A 15,857-nucleotide genomic window follows, 5' to 3' on the forward strand; every position below is an offset into this window, starting at 1 on the left:
ACACACACACACACACACACACACACACACACACATATATGCGCTAGAAATTACTTTGAAATATACAATGGTTTGCTACTTTCATTATTCTCCACAATTCGTTGTGTAGAGTGTACATATTCATAATTGATAAATTCAAATGTGCATACATTTAAAATTTTTATGTAACTAGACTTATTTTCTATCTCCAGGCTCCAGTTCTAGTTAATGTAAGAAACGATACTGTCACTTCTAAACAAACACGGTCAAATAAAATTTTGGATTAAAAAAAGAAATAATTAAATGCAATGTAAAATATCTTCCCTTAACATGTAAGATACTTTTGCTTTCTCAATTAAATGTGTTTTACAAAACTAACACTCACATTTAAAACTGAAAATATAAAGCAAAACACTATATGGACTGAATTTGAATTTATTGTAATGTTAGAAGTCCTTATTTCTCCCCTTTAAGAGAAATTAACATCTGAATATTTTAAACATTAAGGCCTTGCAAATCCTGCCAGTGCATTAGGCAGCGGTGGGGGGTTGAGGGGGGTGGGCGTGGCACGTGAATAAGAGTGGATAAAACAGCTGAAACTGTATTTAACATAGCTTATAGTTTTATTTCATTACCCTCAGCTAGAAAAAAATTCACTCCAACTCAGAAGATTCAAACTTCAAATTCAGATTTGGTTTCAAATAACATTGATTGAATACCTGTTGTATATCAAACGGTGTCCTTGGGGCTTTCACACATGTGACCCTTCTTAGTTGAACTCTTGCTTTTTTTTTTTTTTGAGATGGAGTCTTGCTCTGTCACCCAGGCTGGAGTGCAGTGGCACTATCTTGGCTCTGCAACCTCTGCCTTCCAGGTTCAAGCAATCCTCCTGCCTGGGCCTTCTGAGTAGCTGGAATTACAGGTGTATGCCACCATGCCTGGCTAATTTTTGTATTTTTAGTGGAAACGGGGTTTCACCATGTTGGCCAGGCTGGTCTCAAACTCCTGACCTCGTGATTCACCCACCTCAGCCTCCCAAAGTGCTGGGATTACAGGCGTGAGCCACCGTGCCGTGAGGATCAGCAAAGTGCATTCATGTTAAGTACAAAATTTATTTTATGTTTATGCTGATTATATGAAGGTCATCATAGCTTAGATACAATCAAAACCCATGGGGAACAGCTTTATAATTCATTTTTCTCTTTTCTAACAAAAAAAGTAAATAGGTAAAATGGAAAATAGAAGACAACCTATCCTATCCTGGATGAGACACGCACATATTTAAATTGAATTATAGTGACTTAAAATTTAAGTAGGAATATTTTTTTTTTTTCTGAGAAACAAAGTCACAAAAACCAAAACTTTCAAAATCACCAAGTCTTGAAAACAGATTATGAAGCAGAATTTCTGGATGGTATTTAATGACAACAGGCAACATTTAAATGCCACCTAGTGAGGAACACTGAAATTGCAGCTGAATTAAAATAACCTTTGATTTGCTTGGACAACAAAAATTTTCCATGATTTTGCTTTTTTGAAACAATGATAAGAAATTATTTTTTAGCCAATAAGATACTAAGTTATATCAACAGACTGCATGGGGTATTTCCACAAGGAGAGGATTTTGTTCCCTGATCTAGTTTACGTGACATCTTCCCTCACGCTTGCTTTCTCTGAGCTGACGCTTCTTAAACTGACCTAGATGGTACCTTATTTCAATTGACTCAGAGTTCATTCAAAAACATGATATGGTGACATGGATTCACTGACATGAAATCTAGGCACTCTCTCTACTCTTGCTCACATTCTTCTTCACCCAAGGTTCCAGCGTGATTTTAGGATATCTTATGCCAAACCCATGTGCCATCACCTCTTGGAAACATAGGGACAACCAGCTATTCAACTACACTCCTATTCTTTTGCTTGACAGCCTCATGTGGCCAAATGATAGGTGAACAAAGCAGTACAAGCACTGCTCCCATGTCAACTCCATCATCAAATGGAAAGCGTATCTTGGTTTTGCTCAGGATCTTTGAAGAGAAAGGAACACACACATATATAGGTAGCCAGCACTCATGGAACAGCCACCATGGGCAGGGCTGCACCCTTTTTTAAATTGGAGGGAATGGAATTATAAAAGCACAGAAGTGTGATACAGCATGATGTACTGGGGAAACTGGAGGTAGACGTGGTTTCTGGAATAGAAACGATGTGCACGTATAAAGTGCATGCATGTACACATGTAAATATGCGTTATCTCCTTCTAGGGACTTCTTGAAAATTGGTAGGATTATCATATCATATGTTCTTGGAAACATCTGTTGACTATTTCTATACTTCACAATAAAAAGTACAAGACTGCAATAGCATAAAGGCCAAAAAAAAAAGCATTATAACCAGCAGAAATAATTGAGGCAGATACTTCATAATGTCTCAGATGTGAAAACTGGTATCTGGATATTTAGCAAAAAATATTGACTCTGTCAAACAAACAAACCTGGAACAAGAAATGGCTTCAAAATGGAAATACAGAAATCACAATAAACACTGTTTGAAATGTCAGATCCAAATTAAATATTGCCCCCACAGATATCACCAGAGCTTATTTCTTACAAATGCACCATTGAGCTAAAGGTCAGGTCCTGTGTATAGGGACCTTGTCTAAGCTTTTTTGGGGTCATTATTCCTGTGTGTATTCCCTCTTTTTAGCTAAATCAAACTCAAAAACAGAAGTGCTGTTTCAATAACAACAAGGTTATATGTCAATGAAGTAAAGGTCATGGTTTTCCATTGTCTCAGGATTTGCTATCCAAGTTATTTATGTGTTCAGTGACCACAGGTAATCAGATGTCATGTGCAGCAGAAAATCAGGTTTTCAGCCACTGGGAAATACCAACGGGATAGTACTGCAGACAATGGTAGTCACTCCAGAGGTTTTCCCACTGGGGTGTTGAAGTCTCGTTCCACTTTCCGCTCTACCAATCCAGCTTCAGATCAGCCTTACTCCATGTGTATTTTCCTCCTCGCTTCAGAAACATCTTTTCATCAAATCCACTGAATTTTATAGCTTCTTCTACACCAACATCCAGGATGGACTTGGAAGGGTCCTTCCGTCCCTTTCTACAGTTCAGAAAGCGCATCTAGAAAATTCGTAACAGAAACTGGTATATATTTCCATGTGATAAATCCTGTAAAATTCAATCTAAAGTATTAATCCCAAATAGCTTTTGATATTCCAGTCACGTCGACAGATATTTTTTGAAATCTGTGGCTGATATTGAACCCCTTGGACCCCATCTCTCTAGTCAACCAGCTCATGATCTGGTGGAAGAGGCTGGGCTAAGCACAGTAGACGCCCCGATAAACAGAATGATATGCACTCCGCAGGGGCAGATGTAGCTCCACTGGGGGAAGGGGTAATCAGGAGAGGCCTCCCCAAATGCTGACATCTGAATTATGTGTTGAGATTTTAAATTGGAGGGAATGGAATCATAAAAGCACAGAAGTGTGATATAGCATGATGTACTGGGGAAATTGGAGGTAGACGGTGTTTCTGGAATAGAAACGATGTGCATGTATAAAGTGCACGCATGTACACACGTAAATATTAATAAAGTCTTGTTTTGAGAAAGGGAGAAAGGATGTAAAGAAAGGCGCTGCTGAGGCAGGCAGATGCCAGATCAACAAGAGTCTTCTATGACCTGCTAAGGCTCTTTGTTTTAATCTTATTCCATCCATTTTCATTTGTTTTATTCTGTCCTATTCTACTCTGTAGGCAGAAATGATTTCTTCACACTCCTTACGACCTACACTGAGTGTTTTGTAGGAGCACAAGTAATACTTGTTGAAGCAAAATGTTATTCAATTGGTAAAAGCAAATTTTGGTTCAACTATGTGTTTTCCAAATATGTGGAGACTAGCTAGTTTGTTGAGGGATGCTGGTCAAAATCCCTAGTCAATCATAATAATTTCCACGCCAAAAACAAATTGTTCGAATTTTCCTCTCTACCTTGGACCCAGAAACTGAGTATTTTCCTTATCATCTTTTCCCTTACGCTCTATTAAGAAAGCTTATATTGTTAAGAAATGAAATGGCTATAAACAATGATTGGTTAACTTGAAAATAACAAAATACCAGGTGGGCATGGGGGCCCATGCCTGGAATCCCAGCATTTGGGGAGGCCCAAGAGTTCAAGACCTGCATGGGCAACATGGCAAAATCCAATCTCTACAAAAAATACATAAAAATCCAGTTGGGTGTGGTGGTGCACACCTGCAGTACCAGCTACTTGGGAGGCTGAGGCAGGAGGATCAAATGAACCCAGGAGGCTGAGGCTGCAGTGAGCCAAGATTGTGCCATTGCCCTCTAGCCTGGATGACAGGAAACCCTATCTCAGAAAAAGAAAAGAAAAGAAAAGAAAAACAAACACCAAAAATGAAGTAAGCATTTCTCCAAAAAACAAATCCAATTTAAATATGGAACTCACGGTGACTGGAGCTCATTTTTTAAAAATACGTCTTCAAATGGACTTATTTGTCCTTTGCTAGAAAGAGTGGCAAAGGTTATAGCTCTAGAAAAAAAAAAAAAAAAGACAGAGGAAAGGGGGAAGTGATTTGTTTTTTCAATTTTGGGAAGTGTGGGTCTCCCTCTTCCTTTGGAAGGCAGTGGGGGTAGGAATAATATCAGTGGTGTTTGGAGCAGAACGATAAGCCTCTCCTTACCAAAGCCAAGGTTTATCAATCAGAAGACAAGCTGGCTGTGTCTGGTTTCTCCAAGATAATGAGAAGAGTGATATGGCCTTCCTCCAAAGTAGGCTGGATGCCCTATCTCAGGAGAGCCTCCAGCCCAGGACTACATAACAGATGACTTTGTTGTGTGTGATAACGGGTTCCATGTGACATCCACGGATGCATAGCTATATGGCAGACAATATCACGTGGTGCTCAGTGCAAATCAATGCTGGGACCTGGGTTCAAGCTTGTGCTGTTCCAGTGTTTAGCTCCACGTTTGACCCTGAGAAGTGAGGGCTCTGGCATAATCGTAATCACTGACCATCAAACTGTGAAGTGCTAATTAAGAAGGACAAATAGGTACCAGATAATTATGCTTATGGAACTCAACTCTGCCACTGCTGCTAATTAATTAGTTAAGTGATAATTTTATAACTCATTGGAAATACTCACATATTCATCCAGAATAAGGTAGGAGTCTTTCATCTGCAAAGGAGAAGTTAATACAAATTTAGTTTCAGGTGCATTTCTCAGTATGTGAGCTCAACTGTCCACCTGGAGTGTTTGCATTGTATTATTTTGGATCCAGCATTTCTCATTTCCCTTGAGCTGCCTTTGGCATGGCCCTCGCAAGACAAGGCTCTGTTTGTGTGCATTCGGTTTCCAACAGATCACAGCAGGCCTGGATTCTCTGCTCTTTGCTGAAAAGGTCAAACATCAGAACCTTCATCCCGAAGGCTTCCCTGACAGTGAGCTCCAAGGCAATTTCCCCATCCCTTCACACTTTGGGAGAGCCCTTTTCTTCTTTACGTGGTATTTCCAATGACTGTGTCCACCATGTATCTACTTTCCCCCTTTTCAATTTATAAAGCAGAACTCTTGAATGCTACTTTTGGGAGCTAAAAGGTGGATTTACCTGAGGATTTTAATATTACCCTAACATTAGTTGTCAATAGTTCTGCCTTCTATAGGTATGGAGAAGCTGTACCAGTACTGTTGATGGGAAGGTATTCCTTCTATCCCTATTCTTGTAGATAGGGGTCTGCAAAATTGTTTTCTGTGAAGGGCCAGATAGCAAATATTTTCTGCTTAGCAGGCCACACAGTCTGTCACAACTCATCAACTGTGCTTTGCAGCCCAAAAGCCACCACAGATGATACATAAGAAAAATAGCTTGGCTGAGCTCCTCTGAAACTTAATTTATGGGCCCAGAAAAACAGCTTTTACATAATGTTCACAGGTCACAAATACGATTCTTGTTTTGATGTTTTCCCTCATCAACTCTTAACTTGCATCCTGTACTACAACAGGTGGCAGGCCAGACCCGTCCCTGGGGCCAGTATTTGCCAACTCCTATGCAGGGATAGGAGCAGACCTGCTATTGAATGTCTAGTGGGGTACCAGTAGCATCAGCATCATCTGGGAACTAGTTCCAGGTGCGGAGTGGTGGGTCCACCTCAGACCCACTGAGTAAGGGTCTGCCCTTTCACAAGATCCCAGGTGATTTGATGAAGTTTGAAACAAACTGGCTAAAAGGTTCATGGGCTTTGGGGTCATCAAAATTCAGATTTTGCCCCAATACAAGTCAGGTAAATGAGCACCTACCACTCGGCCTCTTGGTGTATACAACGGAGATGATAAAACCTGGCTCATGAAGCATTAGTGAAAATGGTGATGAGCCAAAGGGATAACAATCCCTCTTACAAAGGAGGTACTCAGCCAGATTTTCTTTAATGTCATATTAACTATTTAATTAAGATGGAGTTTTAAAAAATCAAACAGTGCATAGAGGAAAACCTTCTCTACCCCCTTTCTCTTCTTTTTCACGGTCATCCTGTCCGCCATTCCGGGATTTTCTTATTCGTGTTCACTTCAACATTACCTTTTAAACTTGAACCATTTACCTAGAGCCTCAGAAGTCTAAAACATAAGGAATGAATGTCTGCTCTTTGAGTTCCTAGCATTACTTAAGCATATGGAGTAGAGATTTTCCTGTATGTGTATTTTTAGATGGCAGATGGAGAAGCTGTTTTTAAAATAATAAAACTAATACTTAACTTACAAAATTTTAAAGTTCAAAAAGTTAAAAAGGTGAATAAAACTACTCATAATTCCACTACTCCAAGATAACCATAGAAATATGTAAAGATGCACTTTTTTTTACACATTAGGATTAAACTTCAAATTAATTTTGCATACTGTTTTTTATCTGTACCTACTATTATAGTATCAGAATTTCTCCTCGTCACTTAAAAATGTTTGGAATATGCTTGTTAGTCAGTGTAACATTTCATTCTGTGAACCTACAGATTTACTCATTCTCTTTATGCTGAATGACAGGCTATCTTTAATTTTTTTGGTATTCTTCTTTTATTTTTTATTTTTTTATAAGACTGAGTCTCGCTCTGTTGCCCAGGTTGGACTGCAGTGGCGCCGTCTCCGCTCACTGCAAGCTCCGCCTCCTGAGTTCACACCATTCTCTGGCCTCAGCCTCCTGAGTAGCTGGGACTACAGGCACCTGCCACCACGCCTGGCTAATTTTTTGTATTTTTAATAGAGACAGGGTTTCACCGTGTTAGCAAGGATGGTCTCGATATCCTGACCTCGTGATCTACCCCACTCAGCATCCCAACGTGCTGGGATTACAGGCGTGAGCCACCGCGTCCAGCCGGTATTATTCTTAATACTGCAGTAACATATCTTTACATAAATATTTCTCTACATCTGTGAATATTTCATGTTTTAAGGTAGAATTTCTAAATTCAAATATGTGGCTATTTTAAAGGTTATAAAGTTAGCAATTCATTTTCTAGGAAAGTTGCAATAATTTATACTGTTGCTAACAACATGAATTTGCCTCTTACTGCAACTTTATGCTTCGTATTTTATTTTGTATTTCTCTGAATATAGACAATATGAAATGCCCTTAAAATGTTTATTCACCATTTGCTTTTCTTCTGTAAACTATTTATGTCCATTGCATGTTTTGCTTTTTTGGTGTTAATAGATTCTTATTGATTTAAGTAACTTTTTATATATAATACTTTATTTTATACAATTCAGTATAACATGTTAACATATTTCACTTTTAATTTTATGATATGTATGACATATATTTTTAATTTGATGGATTCAATTATACTATCATAATTTTTTTTTAAGTTTGTATCTTTCATTAATAAAGAGGTTCCTTATTAATGGATTTTTTTTCTGTTGCTTCTTAGAACACATCTTTAGATCCCCTGCTTCTAGTAATACCTGAGAGCTCCACAGTGTAGATATGCTTTGGCCAACCTTGTTTTATCTGTGTATGAAATTTGTGCTAATGGGATGGATCTAATTGTCATTCCATTAGAAAACTAAACAGGAAACATTTCTTCTATATTCTATGCAACATAACAAAATTATACATAGAGATTATTCAACTAAATAAAGTGATAATGTTGATATCAATAGAGTGGTATTCGTTAGTTCTTTCTATGCTTAGGGGCTATGTCATACATGTATGACACATAGGGACCTTATACATATATGAATCATACATAAAGAATATCTACATGAATCTATGTACAATTGTATAATCTGCAAAGCACCACTGTATCCATCATGGATAGAGAAGCTGAAGCTCTCCAAAGACCCTGCAGCTGGGAGGTGGCAGAGCCAATGGCAGCCCTCAGCCCGATCTGCCCTGACAGGGCGCTCCGCCCATTTCTCACCACGGAACCCTCTAAAATAACAGGATGTGGGGCCCTTGCCTGACAGACTTCCCTTCTGGGAGTCAATCTGAATGTATGATGATAAAACAACTTTTGCTTTATACAACCTTCTGGTTAGATTCAGGCACCAAACAGGACACTTCTTTGTGGCGCTCCAAGAATCTTTCAAATTCTTCATCACCAATAACAAATCTTTCTGCTTCTCTTAGAGCATCTTCTCCACAGTTCTCACCCTCAATTAAGAGGCACTGGAACACCTGAAAGGCAATGGTAGCATTAGCTTTGCAGAGAGCTTTCCATTACGTTTTCCCCCAAACCTCACTCCCCTTTTTCAAGCTTTATTTCTTCTGAGTAAAGAAAACTCTGTGAGCTGAGGAACATTCTAGAGAAATATTAATTTGGGGAAATGAAAGCTAGCCCTGAAATTTAGGAACATGCTGTTAGAAGCACAAACATTCTTAAAATATAAACTTTCAAAAACTTGTCTAGATTATGTTTGATTTTTATATTTTCTGACAAAATAATGGGTATTTATTGAACAAATATAAACTATAAAAGAGCATAAAAAATAAATCATGTGTAATCCCATAACCAAGAAAAACACATTTTAAAAACATTGTTTTCTCTGCTGATTTTTAACATATTCTTATGAAAGCCTCTAGTGTATGTCTGTTTCTCACTTAAAATCTAAGAACAGTTTTTCAAAATCATTAATATTCTCTTTTGACAGTCTTTTAAGTGAACAAACGTGTATGTATGAGTGTGTACAGTGTATTATTCTATACATACTACCATCGTTTGAAAATAAAATCCAGTCCTACAAAAGGCAAGAAGTGAAGAGACTTGCCCAAGGTGACAAAGGGTGACAGCTAACCCAAGACACAGCCAGGACAAGCCCAGATCTAAAGGGTTTCCATGGAAAGGATTATTCCACACAGAATTTCACTAATATCATCATCTGAACCACTCAGATGCCACTGTAGTCAGATGAGAAGAAATTGTCAACACTTCAATGTTGCCTTTTTTGCTCACTCTTTATTTTTTCCCCTTCTTTTTTGCTCCTCGGTCTTTTGATATTTGCCTCCACTGTCCCCTTTGCTACTGGCTTTCATGGTTTCTTCCTTAAAAGACTGTGAGCATCTTGGGAGGGGTCGTCACCCATCCCCATGCCCCACCCAGGCTCAGGGTAAGGAGAGGCCTGGCAGGGAGGGAGTGCCCTTCCATGTCGGTTTGAATCATGAGCAGACTTGACTATCAAAGAAAACATACATCATGGGCATTTTTTCCCAGGGACTTTGACTCCAGAATCAGCCAGCTAGAATGGAAGGGCCTCTGCAGGAGAAAACCAAGCTGTAGGAGCTGGAAGGGGAACAATATTGAAGGTGTGGGACTGGGCATGGACGAGTAGAAGGAGCTCCCTCCTGCCATGCTGCTGGAGCAAGCCTACAGGTCACAACAAAGCCTCCCAATGAGCAATCACATGCTCAGAGCTGTTGTCCCGGGGACATGGCTGGTGACACCTTCCAGCCCACAGCCTCACGGTGGAGGAGGCAGCCTCAGGAAACCAGGTTCTGAGTGCAATGTACGGTTGGACTAAGAACAGGCACTTGATCCAGGAGCATCAATTTACACCAACTGGAAGCCTGCATATATCAACAATCTGGTTTTCCAAACAGGCAGAAGCTAGCCTTCCACCAAAAGAGTCAGGATCTTGATGGCAAATCTAGAGTGAATCAGATGAATGGAAGCCGGTGTAGGAGTCAAAATATCTGAGAGAAAGGCCACGAGATAGGAGAACACCAAGCTTGGGGAAAAAATACTTACACATCTGAAAAAAGGACGCCAAAAGACAGCAATGAGGAAGACAGTAACAGAAAACATGGGGCAGAGGAGAGAGGTGGGGACAGGAGAGGGGCAGGCAGGAAAGTCAACGTCTCTAAGGTAGCTTAGCCCTCCAGCTGGAGCCTCTGCCTTCCTGGTGGACCATGTTCCTGTTTTTCCTATCAGACCTCTCTCTTTACCTTTCTCCAGTTCCTTCTACACCTGGAAATGAGGCTGACATTTCATGGCCTTATACATGTAACCAAAAGTTCAAGTTCAACATACCTATTAAAAATTTTTGAAAGTAGCATCTCCAGCTATCCCTAACCCATTTCCACATATTACAGGACAGCTTCAGGAAAATGAGAGAATATCCCTTTCCCTCCTCCCTAACTCTATCTGGAATGCTGACATGGGATTTAAAGAAACAGCCAAGGCAGCTTTGAAGGAAAACCTGTTCTTTGTGCAGGCAAGCCCTCTAGTCTGGATGCGGCTTTCTTCTTCAGGTCTTTGCCACCTATGAAAATTCTTTCCATTTTTCAGAGCATAGCCAAATGCCTCCTCCTACACGAAGCCTTCGCTTAAGCTCAGCCTCTTTTGCCATCTCACGGTATGAGAGCACACATAGCTTTCTATTATGTGACTTTTCCCACATCTCTTTCTGTGTGTTTGTGCTAGCACTGAGCTCTGCATCTTATCTTTCATTGCATCTATGCTGGGCTTCAGACACAGGCGCTGGGTGGCTATACAAGAGTCCCCAGGACTGCTTGTTAGAAATACATGTTTGTGCAAGCCCTCCCTGCTATGCTTGCCTTCACCACAGGCCCTGTTTCAGGACAGCAGGTATGAGGCCCAAGAAACTGCTTTTTAAACAGCCTCCTGAGTTGACTCTGACAAGCAGTCAAAGGTAGAAAACTGGGATTTTAGTCATGCATGTCTGCACACAGTGGGAGCTGCATATGTGGAGTTGGCTTGCATGTGTGTGGACTTTAGGCTTTTAGTAGCTGGTAGTGGCACCAGCCCTAAAGCATGAATCTGGGAGTAAAGGTCCCATTTTGCTACAACTTGGGGATGACTTTACCCCTAATGTCTTCTAGAAATTCACTGCATCAGAATTTATGAGGAACTTGTATCTGTCCATTCATAAGCCAAGAGTTTTAAAAAGAAATGTAGGCTTTCTATGACCATATTCTTCCAAACATTTCCAAGCACTGAGGATATTTTTTTTACGTTTATCCTCACAATATTTGCAAAGGAAATCATTTCAGGTTTTCAGAAACGGGAAGTAAGGCAAAGAAAAGTAGTTTTAAGTCTAACAGAGCTGAAAGACCAAGAACCTGACTTCTGGACTGGCTCGCGAGGTCCAGAGTTCTCTTGTGTCAGTATTATTTTCAGTTTCATTGAAAAAAGTCATTCCTGAATGTTTTCTTGAAGGAAATCAGCAAAAGCAACCTTGTGTACTTACTTTCCAGCGGACGGGGTTTAGCGCTTTGATCTGTTCCGTCATGTCCTCTTCCACATTGAAACGATTAATGACAGAATTTATCTTGAAAGCGACTCTATAATCCCTACACCACGTCCTCAGCTTTTGAAGGTTTTCCACATGGTTCTTCCTTCCTTGGCCACGGCCAATAAGGACATTGACTTCTTCATCAAAGCTGTCACAGGAGACAGCGAGAATATCCAAATATTCACCTGAGGGAAAATGATCATTTAAAAACTTTTCTATCCAAGCATCAAGCCCCTCAGGCTATTATATCTCTTGTGATAAAATATATCTTGTTTTAATTTTTAAAAAGACACTTTTCCTTATACCCACAAAACTCACTGAGATATGAATTATACTTTCTTCTTGTGTCAAATAAACTTGAAAAACTAAATATATATGTAAAATAAGGATGCAAATACTTAGTTGATTATTTGAAAACTCTGCACATGTATGTGTGTGATCACTTACTGATATATTTAAATATATCAGGTTTTTCATTTATTCCTGCATACAAAGTATGTAATTTCCGAGGCAGGTAGATATATTTGGATGCTTATAGACTTATTTATGAACAGTTATAAATTTACTTCTTTTTCTTTCCATCACACAGATAAAATTGCTCTGCTGAAGATCCCTAGTATTTTTGCTAAGTTCATCAGCTTCTTCTGGCCATCTCCTTGATAGTTGATTCATCATCTAAATATTTAGAAACACTCTAGGTGATGTCAGGGGCAACTGTGTCAGATGCCAAGAAAACCAAGAGAAAGGGAAGCCTGGTGTGGGAATAAAGTGTAAACAGACCCCTCCTTGTAACATGGTATGTGAAGCGCTGTGATACCATGTCATTTCGGGAGTACAGAAAGTGTTCACAATTACCTTCGCTTTGGCTTCTGTCATGCTAGTTTCTGCTCTACCTCTCTTATTACCCCTCCAGTTTCCTCTGCTCCTTCATGCTATCCACTTATCTCTTAAGTACAGGCATTCTCGATGGCTGAGCCACTCCTTGCAGTTGATTAAGTCAGAGTTTTCCTAGTTTTGTGACTTTTTAAGAGTTGACTGCTTTTCTTAAAATTACTTTCAAATTATGGAAGCTGGAAATTCCAAAAACTCTTTAAGCAGCTATCCTCTAGTATTACAAAAAGAGTCATTTTGACTCCTATTTTGGGCTAATTTTATGTTATCCATATGTAACATATGCCCTCAAAACATCTAGCATAAACTGGAGCCAGAATAAGGCAACTGTCCATGATTTAAAACAACTCAAAACATTCTAAAAATTGATCTCAGATAAATTCCTAATGGCATATCACATCGTGAAAAGGCAAGTCACTGAGCACCTGATCTCCAAACAGACCAGAAATTAAGTTCAAAACCAAAAACATAGAGACTTATCAGTCATGCTAAAGTCAGACAAGTCATCTGAGGATCTGTAAGTCAATTGCTATATTCTGCCCCTTTCCAACTTTTGCTATATGTCCATGATAACTATCCTCCTGTTCTCAGCTTTTCCTTGCCAGAGCTCTTGGGAAGAAAGATTTAATGGAGCAGATCCGTTTGCTCAGTCCCTATATCTTTCCAGGAGAACCTGGAACCATGGTGGAATCTTGGCCAACCCCTGCATATATGGCGACTACAACATTCTACATATCATGGTGAGGTGTATAAACCTGGGGCAATGGGGCGTGTTAAATCAACTTGTCAAGACTTCTCAGGATTGTTTAGCAAGATCCACGACTTCCTTGGTTGCATTGTTGGGGTCCTGAGTTTCAGTTCCAATAGCTGGTTACATAGCAGCATGTGCATAAATGACCAGCCCTGTATAAAGCCTCAAAGACTCAAATTGACCTTCCTATGCAAACACATTCCAGCTATGTCTCTGTAGTTCACTGCTAGAGAGAAAGTACAACCTGTGAGGCCTGGGATGGAGAAGGACTCAGAGCCTGTGTCTGGACTGTCTTGACTCTGGTGATATATGTCTTCACCCTGCTGTTTCTGTTCTGTATCCTTTATTCTAATAAACCCTAGCCATGAGTATAGCTGGCTATTGAGTGTTGGAAGTCCTTCTAGCAAATTACCAAACTTGGAGAGGCAGTGGGGTCCTAAAACAGCTCTCTTCATCCACTCAAGCACATAGACCCATCCCCGACCCAGTAAGCCAGAGGTGGAAAATTAGCAGCTTATGGGCCAGATAAGCATCTATACACATTTGTTCCTCACAATGCCTAAAAGTATTTCTAATTATTTACAAATATTTATAATTGTCTATTTTTGATCTATGTTTAATAATCTGAGGATCATCCAAATTATCTTGCTGCACAAAAATCAATGAAACCTCCTAGTTGGCTCTCCACCCATGCACTATAGGAATAGGGCACAATGCTTCCCGTTCTCCAGTCTTTGTGCTTTCCTATTGTCTCCGAGCTGCTGACAGTGACTTTTCTTATATGCTTCTAAATTCACTAATTTATACCACTTTCTCTCACAAGCCTGAGAAATTCGACCTGGATGTGCAGCACTGCCCCTGATCTGCACACCACAAGGACATCCTGGATGACTGATCTTGGAGGAAGGGCACTGGCTGGGAACCTACCCAGAAAATCCTGCCAGGTACTCTCCATCACACTGCTTCCTCAGTTTCTTTCTTCTCTCTCTGAGTATGGTTCCCAAAGTTCACTTTTGAACCTCAGACCCCCTGTGTGACAAAGTGCCTCCCTTCACTACCGTTTCGGTTTTACACACTGCCTTGTAGGCCTTTCCTGATTCACCTGCACCTGACACCTTGACTCTTCTCTACCTGCTTAACCCTTATCAGATGGACCCTCCAACCCACATCCACAGCGTCCCTCCCCCACAGTCCATGTCCGCACCATCACAGATGGCATACCAGAGATGTCTCAGCAACATCCTCAACAGATTATAAATGCAGCTTCTCTTGGAAAGACTTCAAGTCTTGAACAGCTCATATAAACAAGAACAGAGAATTGTACTGTAACAGGTTATACCTGTTTCCCAACATGACAGTCCATATAAGAAGAGCTAATGTTTTCCAAGCCCTTGCTAAGTTTCCTTTTTTTTTTTTTTTTTTTGACAGGGTCTCGCTCTGTGGCCCAGGCTAGAGTGCAGTGATATGATCTCAGCTCACTGCAACCTCCGCATCCTGGGCTCAGGTGATCCTCCCACATCAGCCTCCCCGGTAGCTGGGACTACAGGTGCACACTACCACACCCAGCTGATTTTTCTATTTTTAGTAGAGACAGGGTTTCTCCATGTTGCCTAGCCTGGTCTCGAACTCCTGGGCTCAAGCAATCCACCTGCCTTGGTCTCCCCAAAGTGCTGGGATTACAGGCATGAGCCACCAGGCCCAGCCAACAGTATTATTTTTTTAAAGCCAGAATTAAAGCCAATATAATAAAATCTGGCAATTTAACACTTGAGAAATACAAAGTCTATTACCTCAAGAATTAACACGAATAACTATTCATAATAGTCATAAATACCAAGGCCAAATAATTTAACAGCCCAAAGGGATCTAGTCCAGCTTTTTCATTTCATGCACATGTACACCAATGAAGCCATGAACAGTTAAGTATAATTAGTCTGAGGAAGCATGGCTAGGGATCTAGACAATGACCAGATGGAAAACTCAGGTTTTCTAAAACCAGTCAGTGCTTTCCATACTACATGAGATTCGGACACTACTTTCTACATTTAATTTTCCTTCCTTTCTCACTTGTCCTTTTTATTTTATTCTCTGCAGTCTTCCTGGAAGATTTCATTCTGCTTCCATAGCTTCAACTATCTGTGAGCTAATCAATTCTAAATGTTTACTTGTCTACTTTCTTCCTAAATTCCAGGTACATCTTGTGGTTTATCTCTTAGTTATATACTCCTAGATGTCTTGAAAATATTCCAGTATAATCAACCAACCTACATTTATCATGTACTGTAAACATATTAGTCCTGATCTCTATGAATGGAATCACTATCCAGACAGTTTTTAAAACTAAAAACTTCTGACATCCTTCATGATCTTCTCCCCTTCCCCACCTGTAACAACTGGTCACTAAGTCATGTCCGTTCTACTTCAGAAACCTACTCCAAACCTGATTTTTTTTTTTTTT

The 15,857-nt window shown here is 40.0% G+C and overlaps 1 protein-coding gene across 1 annotated transcript in view; it reads right to left on the reverse strand.

The window, feature by feature from the left end:
• Positions 1–610: 610 nt before the first annotated feature.
• The window catches only part of RSAD2 (radical S-adenosyl methionine domain containing 2), a 20,799-nt gene continuing 5,552 nt past the window's right edge, over positions 611–15,857 (reverse strand). Inside the window, exons 3-7 of the mRNA XM_011960946.1 lie at positions 11,713–11,942; positions 8,534–8,683; positions 5,164–5,196; positions 2,218–3,119; positions 611–2,085 (exon numbers count right to left, since the gene is read on the reverse strand). Coding sequence (XP_011816336.1) covers positions 2,955–3,119; positions 5,164–5,196; positions 8,534–8,683; positions 11,713–11,942 — 578 coding nt within the window. The 3' untranslated portion in view covers positions 611–2,085; positions 2,218–2,954. The remainder of the gene's footprint in view (positions 2,086–2,217; positions 3,120–5,163; positions 5,197–8,533; positions 8,684–11,712; positions 11,943–15,857) is intronic.

Source organism: Colobus angolensis, unplaced genomic scaffold (assembly GCF_000951035.1).
Source record: "Colobus angolensis palliatus isolate OR3802 unplaced genomic scaffold, Cang.pa_1.0 Scaffold53, whole genome shotgun sequence".
Lineage (NCBI taxonomy): Eukaryota > Metazoa > Chordata > Mammalia > Primates > Cercopithecidae > Colobus > Colobus angolensis.